Below are 24,707 nucleotides of genomic sequence, written 5' to 3' on the forward strand. Positions count from 1 at the left end.
TTATGTATCCCTTGGGTAAATTCCTAGCAGTGCTATTGCTGGGTCATAGGGTAGGTCTATTTTTAATTTTCTGAGGAACCTCCACACTGTTTTCCAGAGAAGCTGTACCAGTTTGCAATCCCACCAACAGTGCAAGAGAGTTCCCATTTCTCCACATCCTCTCCAGCATCTATAGTGTCCTGATTTGTTCATTTTAGCCACTCTGACTGGCGTGAGGTGATATCTGAGTGTGGTTTTGATTTTACTTCCCTGATGAGGAGTGACATTGAGCAACTGTTCATGTGCCTGTTGTCCATCTGAATGTCTTCTTTAGAGTAGTGTCTATTCATGTCATCTGCCCATTTCTTCACTGGATTATTTGTTTTTTGGGTGTGGAGTTTGGTGAGTTCTTTATAGATTTTCGATACTAGCCCTTTGTCCGATATGTTATTTGCAAATATCTTTTCCATCAGTTGCTTTTAGTTTTGTTGATTGTTTCCTTTGCGATGCAGAAGCTTTTTATTTCCATGAGGTCTCAGTAGTTCATTTTTGCTTTTAATTCCCTTGCCTTTGGAGTTGTGTCAACTAAGAAATTGCTGTGGCTGAGGTCAGAGAAGTTTTTTTCCTGCTTTCTCCTCTAGGGTTTTGATGGTTTCCTGTCTCACATTCAGGTCTTTCATCCATTTTGAGTTTATTTTTGTGAATGGTGTAAGAAAGTGGTCTAGTTCATTCTTCTGCATGTGGCTGTCCAGTTCTCCCAGCACCATTCGTTAAAGAGACTTTTTTCCATTGGATGTTCTTTCCTGCTTTGTCAAAGATTAGTTGGTCATACTTTCGTGGGTCCAATTCTGGAGTCTCTATTCTATTCCATTGGTCTATGTGTCTGTTTTTGTGCCAGTACCATGCTGTCTTGATGATTACAGCTTTGTAGTAGAAGCTAAAGTCTGGGATTGTGATGCCTCCTGCTTTGGTCTTCTTCTTCAATATTACTTTGGCTAATCGGGGTCTTTTGTGGTTCCATACAAATTTTAGGATTGCTTGTTTTAGCTTCAAGAAAAATGCCGGTGCAATTTTGATTGGGATTGCATTGAATGTAGATTGCTTTGGGTAGTATTGACATTTTAACAATTTTTATTCTTCCAATTCATGAACACGGAATGTTTTTCCATTTCTTTGTATCTTCTTCAATTTCCTTCATAAGCTTTCTATAGTTTTCAACATACAGATCTTTGGTTAGGTTTATTCATAGGTATTTTATGATTCTTGGTGCAATTGTATGATTCTTGGTGAAATTGGATCAGTTTCTTTATTTATCTGTTGCTTCATTATTAGTGTATAAGAATGCAACTGATTTATGTACATTAATTTTGTATCCTGCAACTTTGCTGAATTCATGTATCAGTTCTAGCAGACTTTTGGTGGAGTGTATTGGGTTTTCTATGTATAATGTCACCTGTAAAAAGTGAAAGCTTGACTTCATCTTTGCCAGTTTTGATGCCTTTGATTTCCTTTTGTTGTCTGATTGCTGATGCTAGAACTTCCAACACTATGTTAAACAACAGCAGTGAGAGTGGACATCCCTGTCATGTTCCTGATCTCAGGGGGAAGGCTCTCAGTTTTTCCCCATTGAGGATGATAGTAGCTGCAGGCTTTTCATAAATGGTTTTTATGATGTTTTGGTATGTCCCTTCTCTCCTGACTTTCTTGAGCGTTTTTATTAAGAAAGGAGAAAGGATGCTGAATTTTGTCAAATGCTTTTTCTGCGTTGATTGATAGGATCATATCATTCTTATCTTTTCTTTTATTAACGTGATGTATCACATTGATTTGCGAATGTTGAACCAGCCAGGAATGAATCCCACTTGATCATGGTGAATAATTCTTTTTATATGTTGTTGATTTCGATTTGCTAGTATCTTGTTGAGAATTTTTGCATCCATATTCATCGGGGATATTGGCCTGTAGTTCTCATTTTTTGCTGGGTCTCTATTTTGGGAATCAAAGTAATGCCGGTTTCATAGAATGAGTCTGGAAGTTTTCCTTCCCTTTCTATTTTTTGGAACAGCTTGAGAAGGATAGGTATTATCTCTGCTTTAAATGTCTGGTAGAATTCCCCAAGGAAGCCATCTGGTCCTGGACTCTTATTTGTTGGGAGATTTTTGATAACTGATTCAATTTTTTCACCGGTTATGGGTCTGTTCAAGTTTTCTATTTCTTCCTGCTGAGTTTTGGAAGAGTGTGGGTGCTTAGGAATTTGTCCATTTCTTCCAGGTGGTCCAGTTTGTTGGCATATAATTTTTCATAGTATTCCCTGATAATTGTTTGTATTTCTGAGGGACTGGTTGTAATAATTCCATTTTCATTCATGATTTTATCTATTTGGGTCCTGTCCTTTTCTTTTTGAGAAGCCTGGCTAGAGGTTTATCAATTTTATTTTTTTCAAAAAAACAACTCTTGGTTTCATTGATCTGCTCTACATTTTTTTAGATTCTATATTGTTCATTTTTGCTCTGATCTTATTATTTCTCTTCTTCTGCTGGATTTAGGCTGTCTTTGCTGTTCTGCTTCTATTTCCTTTGGGTGTGCTGTTAGATTTTGTATTTGGGATGTTTCTTGTTTCTTGAGATAGGCCTGGATTGCAATGTATTTTCCTAAGGACTGCCTTTACTGCATCCCAACACATTTGGATTGTTGTATTTTCATTTTCATTTGTTTCCATTTATTTTTTAATTTCTTCTCTAATTGCCTGGTTGACCCATTCATTTTTAGTAGGGTGTTCTTTAACCTCCATGCTTTTGGAGGTTTTCCAGACTTTTTCCTGTGGTTGATTTCAAGCTTCATAGCATTGTGGTCCGAAAGTATGCATGGTGTGATCTCAATTCTTGTATACTTATGAAGGGCTGTTTTGTGACCCAGTATGTGATCTATCTTGGAGAATGTTCCATGTGCATTTGAGAAGAAAGTATATTCTGTTGCTTTAGGATGCAGAGTTCTAAATATATCTGTCAAGTCCATCTGATCCAATGTATCATTCAGGGCCCTTGTTTCTTTATTGACCGTGTGTCTAGATGATCTATCCATTTCTGTAAGTGGAGTGTTAAAGTCCCCTGCAATTACCACATTCTTATCAATAAGGTTGCTTATGTTTGTGATTAATTGTTTTATATATTTGGGGGCTGCCGTATTCGGTGCATAGACATTTATAATTTTTAGTTCTTCCTGATGATAGAACCTGTAATTATTATTATAATGCCCTTCTTCATCTCTTGTTACAGCCTTTAATTTAAAGTCTAGTTGGTCTGATATAAGTATGGCTACTCCAGCTTTCTTTTGACTTCCAGTAACATGATAGATAGTTCTCTATCCCCTCACTTTCAATCTGAAAGTGTCCTGAGGTCTAAAATGAGTCTCTTGTAGACAGCAAATGGATGGGTCTTTTTTTTTTTTATCCATTCTGATACCCTATGTCTTTTGGTTGGAGCATTTAGTCCATTTACATTCAGTGTTATTATAGAAAGATATGGGTTTAGAGTCATTGTGATGTCTGTAGGTTTCATGCTTGTAGCGATGTCTCTGGTACTTTGTCTCACAGGATCCCCCTTAGGATCTCTTGTAGGGCTGGTTTAGTGGTGATGAATTCCTTCAGTTTTTGTTTGTTTGGGAAAACCTTTATCTCTCCTTCTATTCTGAATGACAGACTTGCTGGATAAAGGATTCTTAGCGGCATAATTTTTCTGTTCATCACATTGAAGATTTCCTGCCATTCCTTTCTGACCTGCCAAGTTCAGTAGAGAGATCCATCACTAGTCTTATCGGTCTCCCTTTATATGTTAGAGCACATTTATCCCTAGCTGCTTTCAGAATTCTCTCTTTATCCTTGTATTTTGCCAGTTTCACTATATGTTGTGCATAAGATCGATTCAAGTTATGTCTGAAGGAGGTTCTCTGTGCCTTCTGGATTTCAATGCCTGTTTCCTTTCCCAGATCAGGGAAGTTCTCAACTATGATTTATGCAAGTACCCCTTCAGCCCCTTTCTCTCTCTCTCTTCTTCTGGAATTCTGTGATATGTTGTGCATAAGATTGATTCAAGTTGTCTGAAGGGAGTTCTCTGTGCCTCCTGGACTTCAATGCCTGTTTCCTTCCCCAGATCAGGGAAGTTCTCAACTATGATTTATTCAAGTACACCTTCAGCCCCTTTCTCTTCTCTCTCCTCCTCCTCCTCCTCCTCCTCCTCCTCCCCTTCTTCTTCTTCTTCTTCTTCTTCTTCTTCTTCTTCTTCTTCTGTGATATGGATATTGTTCCATTTGATTGCATCACTTAGTTCTCTAATTCTCCCCTCATACTCCTGGATTTTTTTTATCTCTTTTTTTTCTCAGCTTCCTCTTTTTCCATAAATTTATCTTCTAATTCACCTCTTCTCTGCCTCTTCAATCTTTTCTATGGCTGCCTCCATTTTATTTTGCACCTCATTTATAGCATTTTTTAGTTCCTCATGACTATGTTTTAGTCCCTTGATCTCTGTAGCAATAGATTCTCTGCTGTCCTCTATGCTTTTTTTCAAGCCCAGCAATTAATTTTATGACTATTATTCTAAATTCTTGTTCCCTTATATTGCTTAAATTGGTTTTGATCAATTAGCTGTTGCTACTTCCTGGAGTTTCTCTTGAGGAGAATTCTTCTGTTTCATCATTTTGGGTATTCCCTGTGGTAACTCCAAACTGCAGGGCACTTCTCCTATGTTGTCCGAAAAACTTGTGTTGGTGGGCAGGGCCACAGTCAGACCTGATGTCTGCCCCTAGCCCACTGCTGGGGCCACAGTCAGACTGGTGTATACCTTATCTTCCCCTCTGGTAGGGGCAGGACTCACTGTGGAGTGGTGTGGCCCTTATCTGGGCTTCTTGTGCACTGCCAGGCTTGTGGTGCTGCTTCGATGGGATCTGGCATATTAGCTGGGGTGGATCCGCAAGGTGCAAGGGACGGGAGGGGCAGGCTTAGCTAGTTTTACCATGGGTAGTCCCCTGCGGGAGGGGACCTGCAGCACCAGGAGGGAGGCAGGCCCGTCGGAGGGATGGATCCACAGAAACACAATGTTGGGTGTTTGTGTGGTGCAAGCAAGTTGGGTGATGGGAACTGGTTCCCTTTGACATTCTGGCCAGGGGATGGGAGAGGGAAATGGCGCTTGCCAGCGCCTTTGTTCCCCCACCAACCTCTGTCCTTCTGGGGCTTAACAACTCTCCCTCCCCACATCCTAACGCACTCCCCGCTCTCCAAAAGCAGAGCTGTTGACTTACAACATTCCAGATGTTAAGTCCCGCTGGCTGTCAGAAGTCACGGAGTCCGGCCCCTCCTCTTTTGCAAGCCAGACTTTAGGGGCTCTGCCTTGCTTGGCAGGCTGCCCCTCCACTGCCCCAGCTCCCTCCCACCAGTCCTTGTAGCACGCACTGCCTCTCCACCCTTCCTACCCTCTTCCATGGGCCTCTTGTCTACCTTGGCTCCTGAGAGTCTATTCTGCTAGTTTTCTGGCATTTTTCTGGGTTATTTAGGCAGATATGGATGGAATCTAAAAGATCAGCAGGATGAGGTGAGCCCACCGTCCTCCTCTGCTGCCATATTCCTATCTCTAGCAATAGTAGTTTTCAATAATATCTCCATTACAGATATTACTTTTTTGAGACCATGCTGTATCTCTGCTCCCTTCAATTTCTCCTTTGACTTTTATTTCATATATTCCTACAATTAAATTAACTGGCCAATTAATAGGAAAGGAGGCTTGAGTATAACTGTACTTTTTTTAAGGCAATTTTTGAATTTTTAAAATGTTTATTAATTTTGAGAGAGAGACAGAATGCAAGCATGGGAGAGGCAGAGAGAGAGGAAGACACAGAATCTGAAGCAGGCTCCAGGCTCTGAGCTGTCAGCACAGAGCCTGATGGGGGGCTCGAACCCACAAACTGTGAGATCATGACCTGAGCCGATGTCAGACGCTCAACAGAATGAGCTGCCCCAACACCCTGTACTTCTGAATCCTATAGGAAATGATAATACTAGTAATACTTTGCGTAAATTACAGGATATTTGAGGGTTTATTTATATATATAATATTTAAGATAAAATGTCTATGTTTATATTATGGTAAGAGAAGTAAAGTGAAATATTGGAAGATATTAAATATTGGATTTGAATAGAACTAATGCTTTTTTAAACAAGTATAATAAAAACTTGGCATCCTGGTAAAATAATTTAAAATTTTCTTAATTAAAATTTTCTTTCTTAAAATATATGTAACATAAAATTTCGCATATATAACAAGTGTTCCTGTTCTCAACATCCTTGCCAATACTTATTTTCTGTTTTGTTTTTGACAATAGCCATCTTATGCATGTGAAGTGATTTGTGGTTTTAATTAGCATTTCTCTTAGGATAGTGGCATTGACCATCCTTTTATGTGCTTATTGGTAATTTGCATGTGTGTTCAAGTCCTTTGTCCATCTTGAATTAGTTTTTATTTTTTTGTTGTTGAATTGTAGGAGTTCCTTATATTATGGATTTTAATCTCTTATCAGAATATGATTTGTAAATATTTTCTCAAATTCTGTGGGTTGAATTTTCACTTTGTCGGTAGTGTCCATTGATGCACAAAAGCTTTAATTTTGATCTAGTCCAGTGTATTTTTTTTGTTGTTATTTTTATCTTTACCTTTGGTGTCACATCCAAGAAATTGTTGCCAAATGCAGTCATGAGGTCTTTCCCCTCGGTTTCTCCTGAGAGTTCTTTAGCTCTTGCATTCAAGGCTTTGATTCAGTTTCAATTAATATGTATATGATATATACTGATACATATATACATATTATGTGTACATGATATAGACTGATACATATCAGTCTTGGAATCCATCCTGCCTGATATTAATATAATTTATTTAGCTTTCTTATGCTCGTAGGTTACCAGTATTTCTTTCACAGCTATTTACTTTCAGTTTACATTTGTCTTTGTATTTAAAGTGTCTTGTAAATGATATATAGTTGTTTCTTGCTCTTTTATTCTAACCAACAATCTCTGTCTTTTGATGGGATATTTATTCCATTTACATTTAATGTAATTATTGATATGCTTATATTTAGGTTTTTTATTTTTTATTTTTTAAATGTATCTCAGTTTTTAGAATTCCCTCTTTTTACCTTTCCTGTTTTTTTTTTAATTTTAATTCAAAAATTTTATCATTCTATTTTTACTATATATCTTTGCAATTTTTATTGGTTGCTCTAGATGTTACAGCAAACATCTTAAATTTGACCCAGTGTACCTAGTGTTAATATTGAATTAGTCAAGGTTAAATATAGGGATTTTAGTACTGTTTATTTCTATTTACTCCTACTTATTCTTAGTGCTATTATTGTCATATATATTGTCAATATAAATTACAAATCTATCAAAACGGTGTTATTATTTTTGCTTCATTCAGTCTTTTTGTCTTTTAGCAGGATTAAGAGAAAAAAAGAACACACACACATATATATATATTACATATATAATTTAAAATATATACGTATAAGATATATAAATTATATATACATATACTTTAATATAACATATTTATCATTTTATTCAATCTGATTCCTAGCTGGTGTTATTTCATCCGTCTTTCTAAAGATAATTTCTTTAGTATTTCTTTTAGTAGAGGTTTGCTGGCAAATTATTCTCCCTGTTTCCTCAATCTAAAAATTTATTTCCCTTTCAATTTTAAAAGAAGGCTTCACTGGGTATAGAATTAATTTTTCTGTTTATTTTTATTCAGTACTGTGAACATATAATTTCAGTATCTATAGTAGTTTCAGAAACAGTATCTGTTGTTAGTCGTATTGTTTCTCTTTATGCATCATTTTTCTTTGTTTTCTTTGTTCAGTTATAAGATTTTCTCTGTATCTTTGGCTTATAACATTTTGGCTATGGTGTATCTACTATTAAGCTTACTAGATCTTTAATTGTTTTCTACCAGACTTAGGAACTTTCCAGGCACTATTTTTTCAAATACTTTATCTTTCGTCTTCTCTTCTTCTGAGATTCCATTTATATCAATTTTGGATTGTTTCATATTGTGTTACAAGTCTCGAATGGTGTTAATTTTTGTCAATCTTTGTGATTCTTGAGTTGATAACTTCACTAATGTATTTTCATGTTTACTCATTCTTCTTCAGTGATATCCAATCTATTATTCAACCCAGCTAGCATCTTATTTTTTATTTTCTGTTATTGTAGGTTTCAGTCTCTGAGTTATAATTTGGTTATTTATTTTAGAATTCCCATTTACTCTTGAGATTATCTATGCATCCATTGATACCTAATGTTCTTCAGTTGGTTAAATAATTTTTCTTAGTTTTTTGAATGTATCTATGACAGGTACTATAAAATCTTGGTCTGATACAGTCAACATCTTGACCCACTTGGAGTGATTTTCTATTGGCTGTTTATTTTTAGCCGATAATGATCATACTACATTTTTTTCTGTATGTCTAGAGGTTTTTGATTGAAAACTAGATATTACTGATAATACATTTTAGTGACTCTGGATTCTGTAATGTTCGTGTTAAGATTTTTGTTTTCTGTTTCCATAGGTAGTTAATGTACTTGGTTTTAAACTGTAAACTTGGGGCGCCTGGGTGGCTCAGTCGGTTAAGCGGCCGACTTCTGCTCAGGTCATGATCTCACGGTCCGTGAGTTCGAGCCCCGTGTCAGGCTCTGTGCTGACAGCTCAGAGCCTGGAGCCTGTTTCAGATTCTGTGTCTCCCTCTCTCTCTGACCCTTCCCCATTCATGCTCTGTCTCTCTCTGTCGCAAAAATAAATAAACATTAAAATATATATATATATATATAAACTGTAAACTTTATCTAGTGCACTGAATGTAGCTACTCCTTTCTCTGCTCTGTTTTTATCATTTTCCAGTGTTGCTTTTTTGTGCATTCCTTCTTTATCCATGCTGTGTCAGTTTCAGACTCTCTTTTCTGAAACTTCAAGTCCACAAGGACATAAAGCTTTGTGCCTTCTGGTGTTTGAGCTATATACGGTTAAAAACTATACTGTTAAAAAAAACCTTAACTTTGAAGATTGTGTCCACATAGCTCTAATCTTTCAGCAGAGTTTTTTCTCTGGTCCCTACCTGCATTTTGCCATGCTTCCTGTTGTCGCCCCTGTAACTGTGTAGCTTTGCTGTTAGGATTTCTAGGATTTCTCTTTTAAATTTTCTTCTGAACTCTGATCTCTCATTCCTTTAGCCAGTAAGACTGTCACTGTGTCAGTTTTTACAAACATAGCCAAAGGGTAAGGGAGATTGTCAATTTTTTCAGATCAAAAAGACACAAACTCACTGTTCTCACCACTTTGAGTTGCAAGTTTGTATGTGTATTATGCTTTCCTCTGATTTTTGTCTGCTTTGGAAATTTTCCGGTTTGTATTTTAGAATTAACTTTATATATTTTATGCCATATTTACAATTGTTATCTCTGGGGAGAGGGAGTGCACAGCCATTTCAATCCCTTCTCCTACTGGGATTTCATCTATAATATGTTTCAAAGTAAGTTTTGGCTATGTCTTGTATTGATTTCACAATCCCTAAATTTTATAAGTCCATTTCATAAAACTGGATACAGTCATGAATCTAGTGAGCAGAATCCAATTTGCTAGTTTCATTACAGGGAAATTTCAAAATCCCAGTGAGGTTACAAGTAGAATTTTGAATAAATAGCCTTAGAGATCAGTGCTGGAAAGATTGATTTTTTTTAAAAATCAGTTCAGATTAATAAATAGATGTATTTATGGCAAACATGGGCAAACATGGCTAGCGCATATTGTTTCAGAAAATAGTAAGAATTCTCTCTTAGGGACGCCTGGGTGGCTCAGTTAGTTGAGCGTTCTACTCTTGATTTTAGCTCAGGTCGTAATTTCTTTTTCTTTTTCCTCAACGCTTTTTTTGTTTTTTGTTTTGTTTTTTTTATTTTATTTATTTTTGGGACAGAGAGAGACATAGCATGAACGGGGGAGGGGCAGAGAGAGAGGGAGACACAGAATCGGAAACAGGCTCCAGGCTCCGAGCCGTCAGGCTGCCTGACGCAGGGCTTGAACTCACGGACCGCGAGATCGTGACCTGGCTGAAGTCGGACGCTTAACCGACTGCGCCACCCAGGCACCCCAGCTCAGGTCGTAATTTCATCGTTCATGAGTTCAAGCCCTGCATCTGGCTCTGCACTGACAGAGCAGAGCCTGCTTGGGATTCTCTCTCCCCCTTTTTCTCTGTGCCTCCCCCACTGTCACTCTCGCTCGCTTTTTCTCTCTCTCTCAAAAAAGGTAAATAAACTTAAAAAAATCCCTTTTAACTTATTTTTGCCTCAAATTGAAATCAATGAATAATGGCTGTATCATTTATGTAACAGATTGAAACTTATCAAGTAGTTTTCTGTCTTTTATTTCATTTCTGTTTGTAATGCCTCTTGCTTTGTATCAGCTTCTGTACCTTTAGATTCTTCCGTTATGTGCAAGGAGAACCCTGCTTCATTCTCTAGAATTAATGCCAGTATATTTCTTACAATTGATGATCCTACATGACATCCAAACACTCAGAATCCATATTTTACATTATAGTTCACTCTTGGTGTTATATATTCTATGGGTTTGGACAAATGCGTAATTGCATATATACAGAATTATAGTACAATACAGAGTATTTTCATTGTCCTAAAAATCCTCTGCCTGTTCATTCCTCCCTCCCTTTTCCCTGCCAAAGCCCTGGCAACTACTAATGTTTTACTGTTTCAATAGTTTTGCCTTTTCTAGAATGTCATGTAGTTGGAATCATAGAGCATGTAGCCTTTTCAAATTGGCTTCTTTCACTTCATAATTAATATACACTTAAGTTTCTTCCTTGTCTTTTCATGGCTTGATAGCTCATTTCGTTTTAGTGCTGAATAATATTCCATTGTTGAATGTACCAAAGTTTATTTATCCATTTGCCTACAGAAGGATATTTGCTTGCTTCCAAGTTTTTGGAGTAATGAATGAAGTTGCTATAAACATCCATGTGTAGGTTTTTATCTGGACATAAATTTCATCTCCTTTGGTTATAAATACCAAGAAGCCTAATTTCTGGATCATACGATTAAGAGTGTATTTATTTATAAGAAACCTTACCAAACAGCCTGTTAAAGTGATTATACAATTTTGCATTCCCACCATTAATGAATGAGAATTCCTATTACTTCATATTCCTACCAGCATTCGATATTGTTGGTTTCTGGATTTTGACCATTTTAATAGGTATATAGTAATATTGCATTGTTGTTTTAATTTGCATTTCTCTGATGACATATGTATGGAGCACCTTTTCATATGCTTATTTGCTACCTGTATATTTTCTTTCATGAGGTGTCTTTTCAGGTGTTTGGTCTCTTTCTTTTCTTTCTTTCTCACCATCTCTTTCTTTCTTTCTTTCTTTCTTTCTTTCTTTCTTTCTTTAAGTTTATTTTTGGGAGAGAAAAAGAGAGCATGAGCAGGGGAGGGGCAGAGAGAGAGAGGGAGACACAGGATCCAAAGCAGGCTCTATGTGGGGCTCAAACTCACAAGCTGTGAGATGATGACCTGAGCCAAAGTTGGATGCCCAACCTACTGAGCCACCCAGGTGCCCCTCTCTTTTTCTCTTTTTGTAAAACTGGGATGTTTTAATTTATTTCTTTTACAATGGAATAAATAATTCTGATGACAGCAGGTATATAAGGCTATTTGCTAGTATTCAGAACGAGCACAATCATAGTGGTTTTCCTGATTGGTGTGTAGTCTTTAGTACTTATGAGGAGTTATTTGTCTGAAACTGCTGTTGAACTAGCAAGACTGCATTTATGCATCCATCATTTTCAGGATTGTGTAACCTGGCTGTGTTTCTCCCATACAACCTTGCCTTCTTGTGTCACAAGGCCCAACTCACTCACTTACACCTCAGTGATCGTACCTTTGGTAATAATACCCAAAGTTGTGCATAGTGTGGGTGAAGGATTTTTTTATACCAAGTAGTGGCAGGCAAAAAGTGGCTTTCAATTCAGGATGTGTTACATGGGCCTTTTTGAAACGTAAGGCCATTAACCTAATGAATCACTCTTATTTAGGTGATTTTCGAGTAAAGCCATCTCCAGCAAAGCAATTTTAGAAACCATCTTCTACCATGCCTGCTCTTTTTTTCTATCCTGTTCGAATAACTGTTAATACTTCCATTTGTCCCTGGGCATGAACTTTGGGCAAAGGGAATTCCCATTTTCCTGCTTTCTCTTTGTTTTTATTTAATCATGTTGGAAAGTACTTTAGCTGGGGACTGTCCCTCCCTGTCCAGAAGGTATGCAAGTAGTGCTCCTTGTAGAAACTTTTCATCATCCTTTTGTTTACTGTTTTTATTTTCCTGCATGTTGATAGTCTTTTTCATTTGTATTTTCTCAGTATGGCACTGTTTATGGTAAAGCTTGGCTTTCAGACTAATCATCTTTTTTTTTTTTTTTTTTTTTTTTTTTGGCCTTCTTTGAACATTCATGAGCCTTGCCAGCTTCCTTCTTTCCCTTTTTTCTCGTGGTAATACAAAAGAAATCCACTGTGCTTCGAGTATTTGTTTTGTGGCTTGGAGACAGCCACATAGATGCTGGGTGCAGCTGCTTGGGAGTGAAGCAGCTCTCAATTTTTGGGTCTCACAGACCCACGAGCTCACTCTACAAAACCCGTGACGGGAAAGAGACAACTCTAAAAACCTGGCCCATTTTTTTTTTTAATTTGTTTAAATGTTTTATTTATTTTTGAGAGAGAGAAAGAGAGAGAGACATTCTGTGAGTGGGTCAGAGAGAGAGGGAGACACATTCACAGCAGGCTCCAGGCTCTGAGCTGTCAGTACAGAGCCCCATGTGGGCCTCGAACCCACAAACTGTGAGATCATGATCTGAACTAAAGTTCGACGCTCAACCAACTGAGCCACCCAGGCACCCCAAACCTGGCCCGTTTCTTAATCAGTTGTCTGTTTTCTTATTGTTAAGTATTAAGAATTTTCTGTATGTTTTGTTTAACAGTCCTTATTAGATGTAAATGTTCGCTGTAAGCTTGAGAAGAATGTATAGTCTTATGTTATTGGATAAAGCAGTGTTAGGCATCATTTACATCCAGCTGATTAATGATGTTGAGTTCACCTTTGTCCTTACTGATCTTTTGACTGTGAAATGTGTCCTTTTCTGTAAGAGGGGTGTTGAAGTCTCTAATGATGATAGTGGATTCATCTGTTTTTTGTTTTTGCTTTTTGCTTTTTTAAAAAATTCTGTTAATTTTTGCCTCACATAGTTGGACACTCTGTTTTTAGGCTCATAAACATTAACGATTGTTAGGTCTTCTTGTACTATTGACCTCTTTATCATTATGTAATAAAATTCTTTATTCCTGATGATTTTCTTTGCCTTGAAGCCTAAAAAAAAAACATTTCTTAAACAAATAGAACTTTCAATTCATAGTAACATGGGAATACATTTTGGGTTAATAATGGTCATATCTGATAAAGTATTTTTTTAATTTTAAAAATTATTTTTAAAATCTCAAAAATTTAAATTACTAAATTATTTTTTGAAATTTAGGTCAATAAGTTTTTGTTAGAAGGTATTGTTTATCTAGTAATTCTCAAAAATAAGCCTTCAGTTGTTTGTTTCATTCACTCACTTGACAAATATTTTGAGTACTTATCATGTGACAGACATTTTTTTTGGTCAAATACATTAAGGATATGTGAGTTATATAAAGAAAGAGAGAGTATAATGGAAATTGATTACACAATTCCTAAAGAATTATTTACATCAAATTCTGTGTGTGTGTGTGTGTGTGTGTGTGTGTGTGTGTGTAAATGGTACTCTGGAATTGTCCATTGAGTTTCTCAAATATATTGGACTAAGAATTCCAAATTATACCCTTCCCAGTCAACTCTTCTTTTTTTTTTTTTAAGTAAAATGCAGTGCCTATGTTCTACACAGTATGTAATAGAAAATAAGGTGCCAGAAAAACAAGGGTAAAAAATTCTTTAATCTTACAAGTATTTGTTTTCCCCAGAGTGTTTATTTTGGGAAGAAAAATTAAGCTTGAATGTCTACTTTTCTTTTTTCTTCTTCTTCTTTTTTAATGTTTATTCATTTTTGAGAGAGAGAGGCAGAGTGTGAGTACGGGAGGGGCAGAAAGAGGGAGAACAGAATCCAAAGCAGGCTCCAGGCTCTGAGCAGTCAGCACAGAGCCTGATGCGGGGCTCAAACCCACAAACCGTGAGATCATGACCTGACCCAGAGTCGGTTGCTTAACTGATTGAGCCACCCAGGCACCCCATGAGTGTCCACTTTTCTAAGTATCCCTTTTGGATTGGTATCTTGATTTTGCATCTTGGACTTGAAGGTACTATTTTAGCTGTTAGCATAAGTGGTTTTGAAGAGTGGATCTCAAAACTTAGCATGCACAGGAGTAAGTTGGAGAATTTGTTGAACAGATGGCTAAGCTCTGGCCCAAAGTTCTTTTTTTTTAATGTTTATTTATTTTGAGAGAGAGAGCACTCATGGGGGACGGGCAGAGAGAGCCCGAGACACAGAATTCAAAGCAGGCTCCAGGCTCTGAGCTGTCAGCCCAGAGCCCTACTCGGGGCTCGGACTCACTAAGCAGGAGATCATGACCTGAGCCCAAGTTGGACGCTCAACTGACTGAGCCACCCAGGCACTCTTAGCCCAGAGTTCTTGATTCAGTATGTCTGCATTAGGGCCCAAGAACTAGTGACTAAACTAAGTTCTCAGGTAATCCTGATGTGCTGTTTCTGACCCCATAGTTAGAGGACAACTAGTTGAGAATATAAAACATGGGAGAAGGATCGCACTGACAAGTTACTTAATTTTACTTCTCTGTGAAGTAGTAGTGGTTATAATCCTGCCTCTCAGATTTGTTACAAATATTAAATGACAAACTATTACTTAATACTCTCTCATTGAAAGATCATTTAAAGACTGATCTAAAAACCTCAGATACTTTAGTTTATGTATCTCAGAAACTAATGGGGTTTTGGCCTAAAGTCTGTTTTACAAAGAATATAATTACTTTAATGAGCCTTTAAAAATTCTGTTTTGAAAAGAGAAAATAAATAAATACAACCACATTATGTAATTTCTTCAGCTTTAAAATTTATCCATTGTTATTGTGTGTGTGTGTGTGTGTTTCTATTTGACTCGCAAAGAGTTTTTCTGTGGTGAATGTCATACAATATTGAAACAGGAACTGTGGGGGAGCCTAATTAAAATAGTTGGCTTTGATACATTTGATATTGAATTTTGAGTTGGTAAAGCCCCAGGTGGTTATATAAAATTTCAGCAAATGTTGTTCATTACTTCATTTATATTTCATGAGACTAGGAAAGAAAAACCCAAAAGCATTCTGCTAAAATTGTGTGTATGTTTTTTAAATTGAGATTCCTTGCACTTGTAAAGGAGAATTTTGATATAGAAAAGCAAGAATTCTCTAACACTTTTATTTAATCTTAAGCAACAGATTCAGGAAATATTTATTGAGTACCAATTGAGTTTAAGTCGCTTTACAAGGCTTTCTGGATATACAAGGGGAGGTAGATAAATAAGTTAAAATCTGTGCCATGATATGGGTAGAATCTACTGGGGAATAAAGCTTTATATTCAGTGAATTAAAACGTAACATGAAAAATACTTTTAAAAAGTTGTGTATAAGTGCTCTAAAATTCTTCCGTAAGGGGGTAATTTTGAATCAAGGAATTTTGAGTGTAGGCATCTAAAAAGGCTTGGAAATGAGAATATACTTGAGATATGTTGTGGAGATATGTTGAGAAAGTAGTATAGAGGAAAGACCAACAGCATAGGTTATAAGAGTGCTCAGAAGAAGGCAGATATAAGGAAGACCGAGAAAAGAAAGTGCATGATGTATTCAAGTAATTACACAAGCATATGCATTGGGTATATATCCGAGTGTCTGAGTAAAGTAATGTATGAAAGTTGATGCCAAATTTTTTTTAGAAAGTTATTCGTCAGATCCCAGTGAATTGAGACTTTATCCATAGAATGAATAGTGGTGACCAAAGGATGGCCTGTGGGCCAATTCTGGCCTGAAGCCTGTTTTTTTGCAAATAGAGTTTTATTGGAGCAGGAATGTGACAATTCATTTAAGTAGTCCATGGATGCTTTCATGCTACAAAGACAGAAGTTCAATAGTTGTACCAGAGACCTTATGGCCCATAAAACCTAAAATATTTACTATATGGCCTTCACAAAAAAAATCTGACCCAGTTATGTAGCGTTGCAGTGTGGAATATCAGTCTGTGGACTATTAGTTACAAATACTTGATGATATAAGGAGCTTGCCCTAGAATGCAAGTTAGTTCACTGCTTCTTTTATCAAGAAAGCTGTGCTCTGGAAAAAAAAAATATGTCAGCTGATCTGGACAGTGTGTGTAGTAAGTAGATGTATAGTTGTAGAGTTCACTAAAGCTTTTTACTGTAGTCCAATAGCATACAGTTTAGTTCAAGGGTCTTACTTTGAGTTAGTGAGGATATATTGAAGATTTCTAAGCAGGATGGTAGGATCAGATGTGTATTTCAGAAAGGCCCAATAAAGTCAATGGAAACTTTTTTTTTTTTTTTGGACTCTTCTTCTGCATCACTAAAGCATAGTATAGACAGCCATGTGTGGAGTTTTGGAATCAGGCAGAACTGGTTTCACAACTTGGGGAGTCAGCTAGTAAGATTTGACACTGAAGAGGGAACGTTCCTTTTCCCTTTTTATATTCTAAAAATCCCACAGGAGAGGGGCGCCTGGGTGGCTCAGTCTGTTGAGCGTCCGACTTCGGCTCAGGTCATGATCTCGCTGTCCGTGAGTTCGAGCCCCGCGTCGGGCTCTGTGCTGACAGCTCGGAGCCTGGAGCCTGTTTCGGATTCTGTGTCTCCCTCTCTCTGACCCTCCCCTGTTCATGCTCTGTCTCTCTCTGTCTCAAAAATAAATAAACGTTAAAAAAAAATTAAAAAAAAAAAAATCCCACAGGAGAACTCTGATTAGTCTGGCTTGCTTAGGAAGCCTACCGCAGCAGTTGGTGGGTCAGGGATTTTGTCTTCTACAGAGAAGTTGGCGGCTGAGGTGAGGGGAACAGTCAGTTTCACACCACGAGAATGGTTCACTACAGATATTAGGGTAGTGCTACGGAAACTATTATAAGAGCTGCACTATTGAGCACTTTGTATTTTCTGCTACTCACGAAGCTAAAAAAGTCCATGACAACTTTTAGTAGATTACATCTCACTCGTTATGCTAAAAAAAGGCCTATAGTGGGGCGCCTGAGTGGTTCAGTTGGTTAAGCATCCGACTTCAGCTCAGGTCACGATCTGGTGGTCCGTGAGTTCGAGCCCCGCGTCGGGCTCTGGGCTGATGGCTCAGAGCCTGGAGCCTGCTTCTGATTCTGTGTCTCCCTCTCTCTCTGCCCCTCCCCCGTTCATGCTCTGTCTCTCTCTGTCTCAAAAATAAATGTTAAAAAAATTTTTTTAAAAAGGCCTATAGTATCAGAATGAATTAAAAGGTATTTTTCAACCCAAAGAATACACCTGGACAATATGTCCCTGATGTTGTATATGTACAGGATCACAGGTCAGTTTATCTCACCCAGAAATAATTTGACTTGTCCTTGCAAGGATATTTTTTTTCTTACTAATTTATTTAGGGTGAATACCCACGAGATTCTCAAATAAGGGAAAATATTCAGTATTTTAATTGGTTAATTTATGTCATGGTTAAGACTTTAGAAACTGATTATCCTATGAGGCCTAGGAGACTTTTTAAAAAATAACACGGACAGTAAGTAAGATCTCTTTTTATAATCACTTTTTAACTGACCTGTACATCATCACCCAGTATCTTTCCTTGTGCAACTGCTGGGTGTGTAACACTTTCTTTGTCTTATAACACTTCCTATGTGGTTTACGATATGTTTTATTAGAAAATATATGTGCCTATAAAACATCCTACTTCCTACCTTATATGAGAAAGGACAATTTTAAGGCCAGTAGAGAGATACTGATATTTTGTGGGTGACAGCATTGTTAGGTGCGGTCATAACTGCTTTGCCCATTCCATGGGGTGGGTTGATTTCCTCTGCAAGTACGTGCTTGGATGATATCATCCCAAACACAAGCAAGTGTTTGTGTAATTCTTCAAGTTTCCACTAGGAATCATGCATACATCATGTGCCCACAATTAATGCATGTAATATTGGTGACCACAGGATGCAGTGCTGTGTTCTGTGTTCATAGTACGACGTGAAGACACAAATGTAGTTTTGTTGTTTGTGGTTTGCAAGTCAATCTCCTGATATGTGTCCCTTTTTTCTTTTCCTTGCAGATGGGGGATATTTCAGGGATATATACTTATAAGGAATTTCTTTAGTAATTTATATATATCTTTGTAACTGAATTATATCAAGTTATATTGGATTGGGAAAATTACACATGAATAGTTTTTAATTGTGTTTAATTCTGGGCAATTCATACAGAGACCTCCAGTTGAAGAATTGTTGATAATTTTATCATTGCCAGAATTAATGACTTTTAGTCACTTCGTTCCTCCATGGTCTCCAGATCTGTTCACTTTGTTTTGTCTTTTCTTATGTTGTTTTTCTCCCCCCAGCATGAAACACATTATCAGCTTTTCGTGAATGATTTGATCTGAATCTATAGTTCTGTCACTCCATTGGTCTTTTTATTTCCACATTTGTTCTACTAATTTTGAACTCATTTATCAAGTTTTTATCAAGTATTTTTTGAGGGCCTATGATCCAGTTTGCTGCATAGGAAACAAAATAGACATGGTCCCTACACACACACACACACACACACACACACACACACACACACATTGTTGAACATCTAGCATAGAGCATGGTACATAGTAAGCAGTCAGTACGTGTTATATTCTATGTATGTGATATGTATGCTTTCCTCCCATTTGCTAATGATGATTCAGTGATGATTTTGATCATCATTTTGGCATCTTTGATAAACAGAAATCCTTAATTTGAATATAGTCCCATTTTTAAATATTTCCCCTATGGTTAGCAATTTTTATATATTATTAAAACTTTCTTCCACATCATAAAGATATTATTAGGTTATCTTCTTTTTTCTTTTTTTGAATGTTTATTTTTGAGAGAGAGACAGAGCATGTGTGGGAGAGGGGCAGAGAGAGAAGGAGGCCAGAATTCAAAGCAGGCTCCAGTCTCTGAGCTGTCAGCACAGAGCCTGACCTAGGGCTTGAATTCACGAACCGTGAGGTCATGACCTGATCTGAAGTCAGATGCTTAACAGACTGAGTCATCCAGGTGCCCCTATTAGGTTATTTTAGAGAAACTTTATTGTTTCACCCTCTATATTCAAGGTACAATCTACCTGGAATTCATTATTTTTTAAAGCTGTGAAATAGAGGCAAGTTTTGTTTTTCCCCCCACATTGCTACCTGATCTATTCAGTCCACATTGAAAAGCTTGTCTTTTCCTTCAGTGCTTTGAAGAATCACACTTTTCAAAATCAGGTGTACAAATATATGTGAATTGGTTTCAGGAGTCTTTTGTCCATTTATCTGGTCCATTTTCCTATCTTTACTTCAGTACTGCTCTGTCTTGATTATTCCACATTTATAATGAATTGACCTATTAAATTCTGTTTGTTTTTCTGTACATTAAAATTTGCTATTCTTAGTCCTTTAGATTTCTAGATGAAGCTTAGAATCTGTCAATAACTAGGAAGAAATGTCTGTGGAAATTGTGCTGGGTCTCAGTGAATCTATGAATAAATTATATATTCATTTCTGTCCTTGTTATCCCTAGGATCTTGGAATATTAAACACACAAGGAACAAAACTGGAAGTGCTTACTTATTGAGACATAATTCAGACTAATAGTTCTGCCTCTTAAAACGGTCTTAATTCATACCCTCTGTGGTTTATGGGACACTAAATCCTTTATTCTATTAGCAGCAACTAATGACATAAACATAACTGCAAATCACAACTATAATTTATTAAATACATAGAATGGGCCAGGTACTCTTTTAGATATTCCCTTATTTTATTTCTGATTCTTATTAAGACCATACATGGAACATCTCATAAATGAAGAAACTAACATATTCAGCAGGATTCACTAACCTGCCTAATATTGTCTACCCAGTAAATGATGAGGCCAGAGGCCACATTCTGTTGTGGGCTTCTCACAATCATGTTCCCAGTGACTTGGGCAGGCAAGACTGCAAAGATCCACTCAATAACTATGTGGTAACTTCTCCATCCATTTGCTATTGGCGATTCATATTTCTTTCCTCAAAAAAGAAAAAAGATATAACTTTCAAAATAAAAATGGTTTTAATAAGTAGCAAATTTACATTCTATAGTATCTAGCATAATCTGTAGGTGAGAAAGTGGTAAGAAATCTAATTAATCAGAGTGCCAGAATGCCCATACTGTGAGAAATCACCTCTTCACTTAATACTTCGAAAGACTGCATATTACCTAGATGTCTTTAATGTTTTATCTCTTTTTTTTTGAATTGATATTTAAAGTGGGAGTATAAACTCTGTCTTTTATGGCAAGATTACATTGATATTTAATTGTTTTCATCCTGATTCTTTCTCTTTGACTTGGAGCTAGGAAGGGAAAGACACATTTTAAAAATTATCTATAAGCTTATTAAAATATATTTAAATAAAATTGACCTAAATTAATAGAGACTAAATTTGAGACTTGAAAACCTTTTAGACCTATAAGAAGAACCCCAGACCAGTTTCCTGTCTATTTTCCATGCTTTATATATGTATGTGTGTGTGTGTGTGTGTGTGTGTATATGTATATACAAATGTATACACATATAGACATGTATATATGTATACATTTATATGTGTGTGTATATATATGTATATATACGTATGTATATAATTTCTTCTTTATGTGCCTCTTCTAAACATATTCAGTTCTTTAGGGCCCATTTTACCCACATGAAAATATGATTTTGCTCAAATGCGGAATCTATAAAAACGAATGAACAAAAAACAAAATGGACTCCTAAATACAGAGGACAAAGTGGTGGCCACCAGAGGGGAGGTGGATGGGGGCGGGGAATGGACAAAATAGGTGAAGGGGGTTAAGAGGTACATACTTTAAACTTCTAGTTATAAAGTAAGTAAGTCACAAAGATGAAAAGTACAGTTTAGGGACTATCATCAATAATGTTGTAATAATATTTGGTGACACATGGTGACTACATTTATCATGCTGAGCACTGAGTAATGTATACAATTGTCAAATCAGTATGTGGTACGTCTGAAACTAATATACCATTGTATGTCAATTATACTACAATAAAAAATTAAATGTTAAAAAAAAGAAAATACGCTGTACAAAGCTGACCACATTATTGGCAGTATTATTGTAAAAAAAAAACCCACACAACCAAATTATTACAGACTAGATTTGGTAATTGCAGCCTTTATCATAATTTGTGCACATTGTACCAATGATACATGGATTTAAAATCAAAATAGTAGAATAATCATTTCTTTTTTTTTTTTTTGGTTTCTTTGATCCCATCAAATAACTTTATTCGCCAACATTCCTTAATTTACAAAGCCTTAGTCATTCATACACATCAGGGGGATCCACAGTGTTCAAGGAATTTAAATATAATGTATCCTACCAACCCAAGTAAACTAAGTACAAAAAATATTCACATAAAGTTGTTCACATGTAGGTCCTAGATTACCAGCTTCTGTGCCAGAAAAAAAAAAAAATAAAGAAAAATAGATTTATTAAGTGGTATTTGAAACTAACTTTGAGCCTGGGTCAAAACCTCTCTTGCACCCAAGTCAGCCGCACACGAACGTTAAAACTCTGCCACGTAGTCCCTTGTTTTGATGAAGGAGGCCCAGGGGGTACAAAAGATTTCTTTAAAATATTCTTCAATAAAGTCCCTCCGTTCTGTGGCCTCTCGTGGAAACAGATGTGGGGACCTGCAGGCGATGGGTGGCAGTGCATTCACCTCTAGATGGTGGCTGAGGCAGCTTATGATAGCCAACCCTCAAGTCCCACCTCCTGGTTTCCCCTCCGAAGGCTTCTCTCTAGACAGGAGTCCCTGTCCTCCAGGCCTAGCGGGCAAGATCAGAGACGGGCCTGGCGTCCTGAAGGCTGTGCCCCAGCCAGGTGTGGAAGGTTCGCCGAGGCACCATCTCTGGGCCTCAGCCCCAAGCTTGGCCTTTGTCAGGTTGCTGGTTCCTAAGCGACTCCAGTAGCGCCGTGCCTGTATGGCCACCACACAGACCAAGGAAGGGGAAAGGAGTCAGGGGGGAGCCATAACCCAAGAGCCAGCGATGCCCCAGATATGGGGAGTGCGCGCCCAGGATTAAAGGTGAGAGATGCACTTGGTGGGCGGGGCCGGAAGCCCAGGCAACATGGAGCAAGGTGAAGGCAGAGAGTTAGGGGTCTCCCTCCTTAAGGAGTACTTTTACCAAAGGTACTCTGAGGTTGAAACTCGGACATCCATCCTATTAAAATCTCTCTTCTTGAAGAGGTACACCACAAAGGCATGGAAGGAAGATTCCCACAATGCCCGCTCTTTACCTTTTCTTAGAAAAAAGGCTGAAGCAAAAATAATCATATTGCTCCAAACACTGGTTTTGTAGGAGTCAGCCAGTATGTCAAGGAGTTGAGAATCTTGGAGGAAGGGAATGATAGAGGCAGGGAATGTCCAGGCGCAAGAAGGCTGTGAGAAAGTCTGCTGAGTGATCTTAGCAACCCAGGGTTAGGGAGCAGAGGGAATGCTGGGTGTGTGCCCTTCTCTGCCATCATTTGCTCTGGGACCACTACTGGCAGGGCTGTGAAGGAGGCCAGGGCCCTAGTGAGAGTCAGATCTCCACCAGTGTTGGGCACATTTCTCCTCCAGCTGTAATTAGGCTATTTCTTTAAACATTTTTTATTTATTTATTTTTATTTTTATTTAAAAAAAATTTTTTTTAACGTTTATTTATTTTTGAGACAGAGAGAGACAGAGCATGAACGGGGGAGGGGCAGAGAGAGAGGGAGACACAGAATCGGAAGCAGGCTCCAGGCTCTGAGCCATCAGCCCAGAGCCCGACACGGGGCTCGAACTCACAGACCGCGAGATCGTGATCTGAGTTGAAGTCAGACGCTTAACCGACTGAGCCACCCAGGCACCCCACTTTAAACATTTTTTAAAAGTTTTATTTATTTTTGAAAGAGCGAGAGAGACAGAGGACGCAGTGGGAAGGGGCAGAGAGAGAGAGACAGAGACACAGAATCTGAAGAGGCTCTGGGCCCGGGCTCCAGGCTCTAAGTTCTGGGTTCCCAGCTGTCAGCACAGAGCCAGGGGCGGCGCTCGAACTTGTGAACCACAAGATTGTGATCTGGGTCGGGGTCGGTCGGATGCTCAACTCACTGAGGCACCCAGGTGCCCCCAAATAGGCTATGTCTTAAATGAACATTCAATACACTCCCTTAGAAAGGCATCCGTGGGGGCAAAACTCGTCTGGGTGGGAGGAAAGAATTCCCACTCTCCTGTCCTAATGTCTCAGGGATGAGATGAGGCCAAGGCCTGCTACCTTAGTCCCCAGTGCCCAGAAAGGGGTCAGATGTAGCCAGTCTTGAACAGACTGTGGCAACCTCTTGGCTACAAGTAAGAGGCAGTAGAATAATTATTTCTGTTGAAGATTATGAGTTATCATTATGCTATAAAACATTATTATGCTTTAGGAAAACTTACAGAGCAATAAATTGTGGTCAATGATGAACCATATAAAGTATACCCAAAAATGATGAACTGTATTATAGTTTATGATTCTGTTCTGTTTTATTGGTTTTTTTTTAATCTGATAAATGCTTTGTACTTTCCCCAGAAATACCACAGGTGGCTGGTATCTGTATGCTGATAGCTCAAATGGAAAGTTTGGTGATATGGCTGATATACTCACTCCTGTTATTTCACGCCTGGGACCAAAATGTACTCTGGTGTTCTGGACTCACATGAATGGGGCGACAGTTGGTTCTCTCCAGGTATTACTTAAGCAATTGCACTTTTTAAAACTTCTCTATAAAAACTCATACAGTACAATCTAGTGGTATTAAAATATAGTTTGCTAATATGTGACAATGGATAATTGTCAGCACCTTACTCATTTCACCATGGTATGATTGAAAGAGAGCTTTAGCAGAATGGGAACTGAATGGCTAGTAGGATATTGGTTTTACTATTTGGTTTATGGTTATTATCTTTACTATGAGGTTACAGCTTCTGTAATACAGTTTTGTACTTGAAATGTTTCATGTAGGCTTTAGTATCAATGTTCTAAGAATACCAATGTTCTGAGAATAGTGCATATGGATTAGACACACTTTGGTGATGTTTGAATGTGCATTCTTCATACTGATGGTATTGCTGCTATGTTTTCCAATTATCTTTTTTCAATTTTTTCCTTGTGAAAAAAATTAAACTCTTTTCAGAATTACTGTTTAGACTGTCTCAAACTGTTTCAATAATCTCACAGATAACTCCAATATAACCTTTACTCAGAGTTCCTATTTTTTTTTTTTTTTGGTCCATTGTCCCAGTATTATCTTTTATAGGAAAAATTCCATACA

The 24,707-nt window shown here is 37.5% G+C and overlaps 1 protein-coding gene and 1 pseudogene across 1 annotated transcript in view; one reads left to right on the top strand and one right to left on the bottom strand.

Moving 5' to 3' along the window:
• The window catches only part of MALRD1 (MAM and LDL receptor class A domain containing 1), a 788,164-nt gene that overhangs the window by 309,211 nt on the left and 454,246 nt on the right, over positions 1 to 24,707 (top strand). The window contains exon 23 of the mRNA XM_049626634.1: positions 23,966 to 24,122. Coding sequence (XP_049482591.1) covers positions 23,966 to 24,122 — 157 coding nt within the window. The remainder of the gene's footprint in view (positions 1 to 23,965; positions 24,123 to 24,707) is intronic.
• Positions 11,812 to 13,404, bottom strand: LOC125918203 (ribosome biogenesis protein NSA2 homolog; annotated as a pseudogene).

This window comes from Panthera uncia, chromosome B4 (genome assembly GCF_023721935.1).
Source record: "Panthera uncia isolate 11264 chromosome B4, Puncia_PCG_1.0, whole genome shotgun sequence".
Classification (NCBI taxonomy): domain Eukaryota; kingdom Metazoa; phylum Chordata; class Mammalia; order Carnivora; family Felidae; genus Panthera; species Panthera uncia.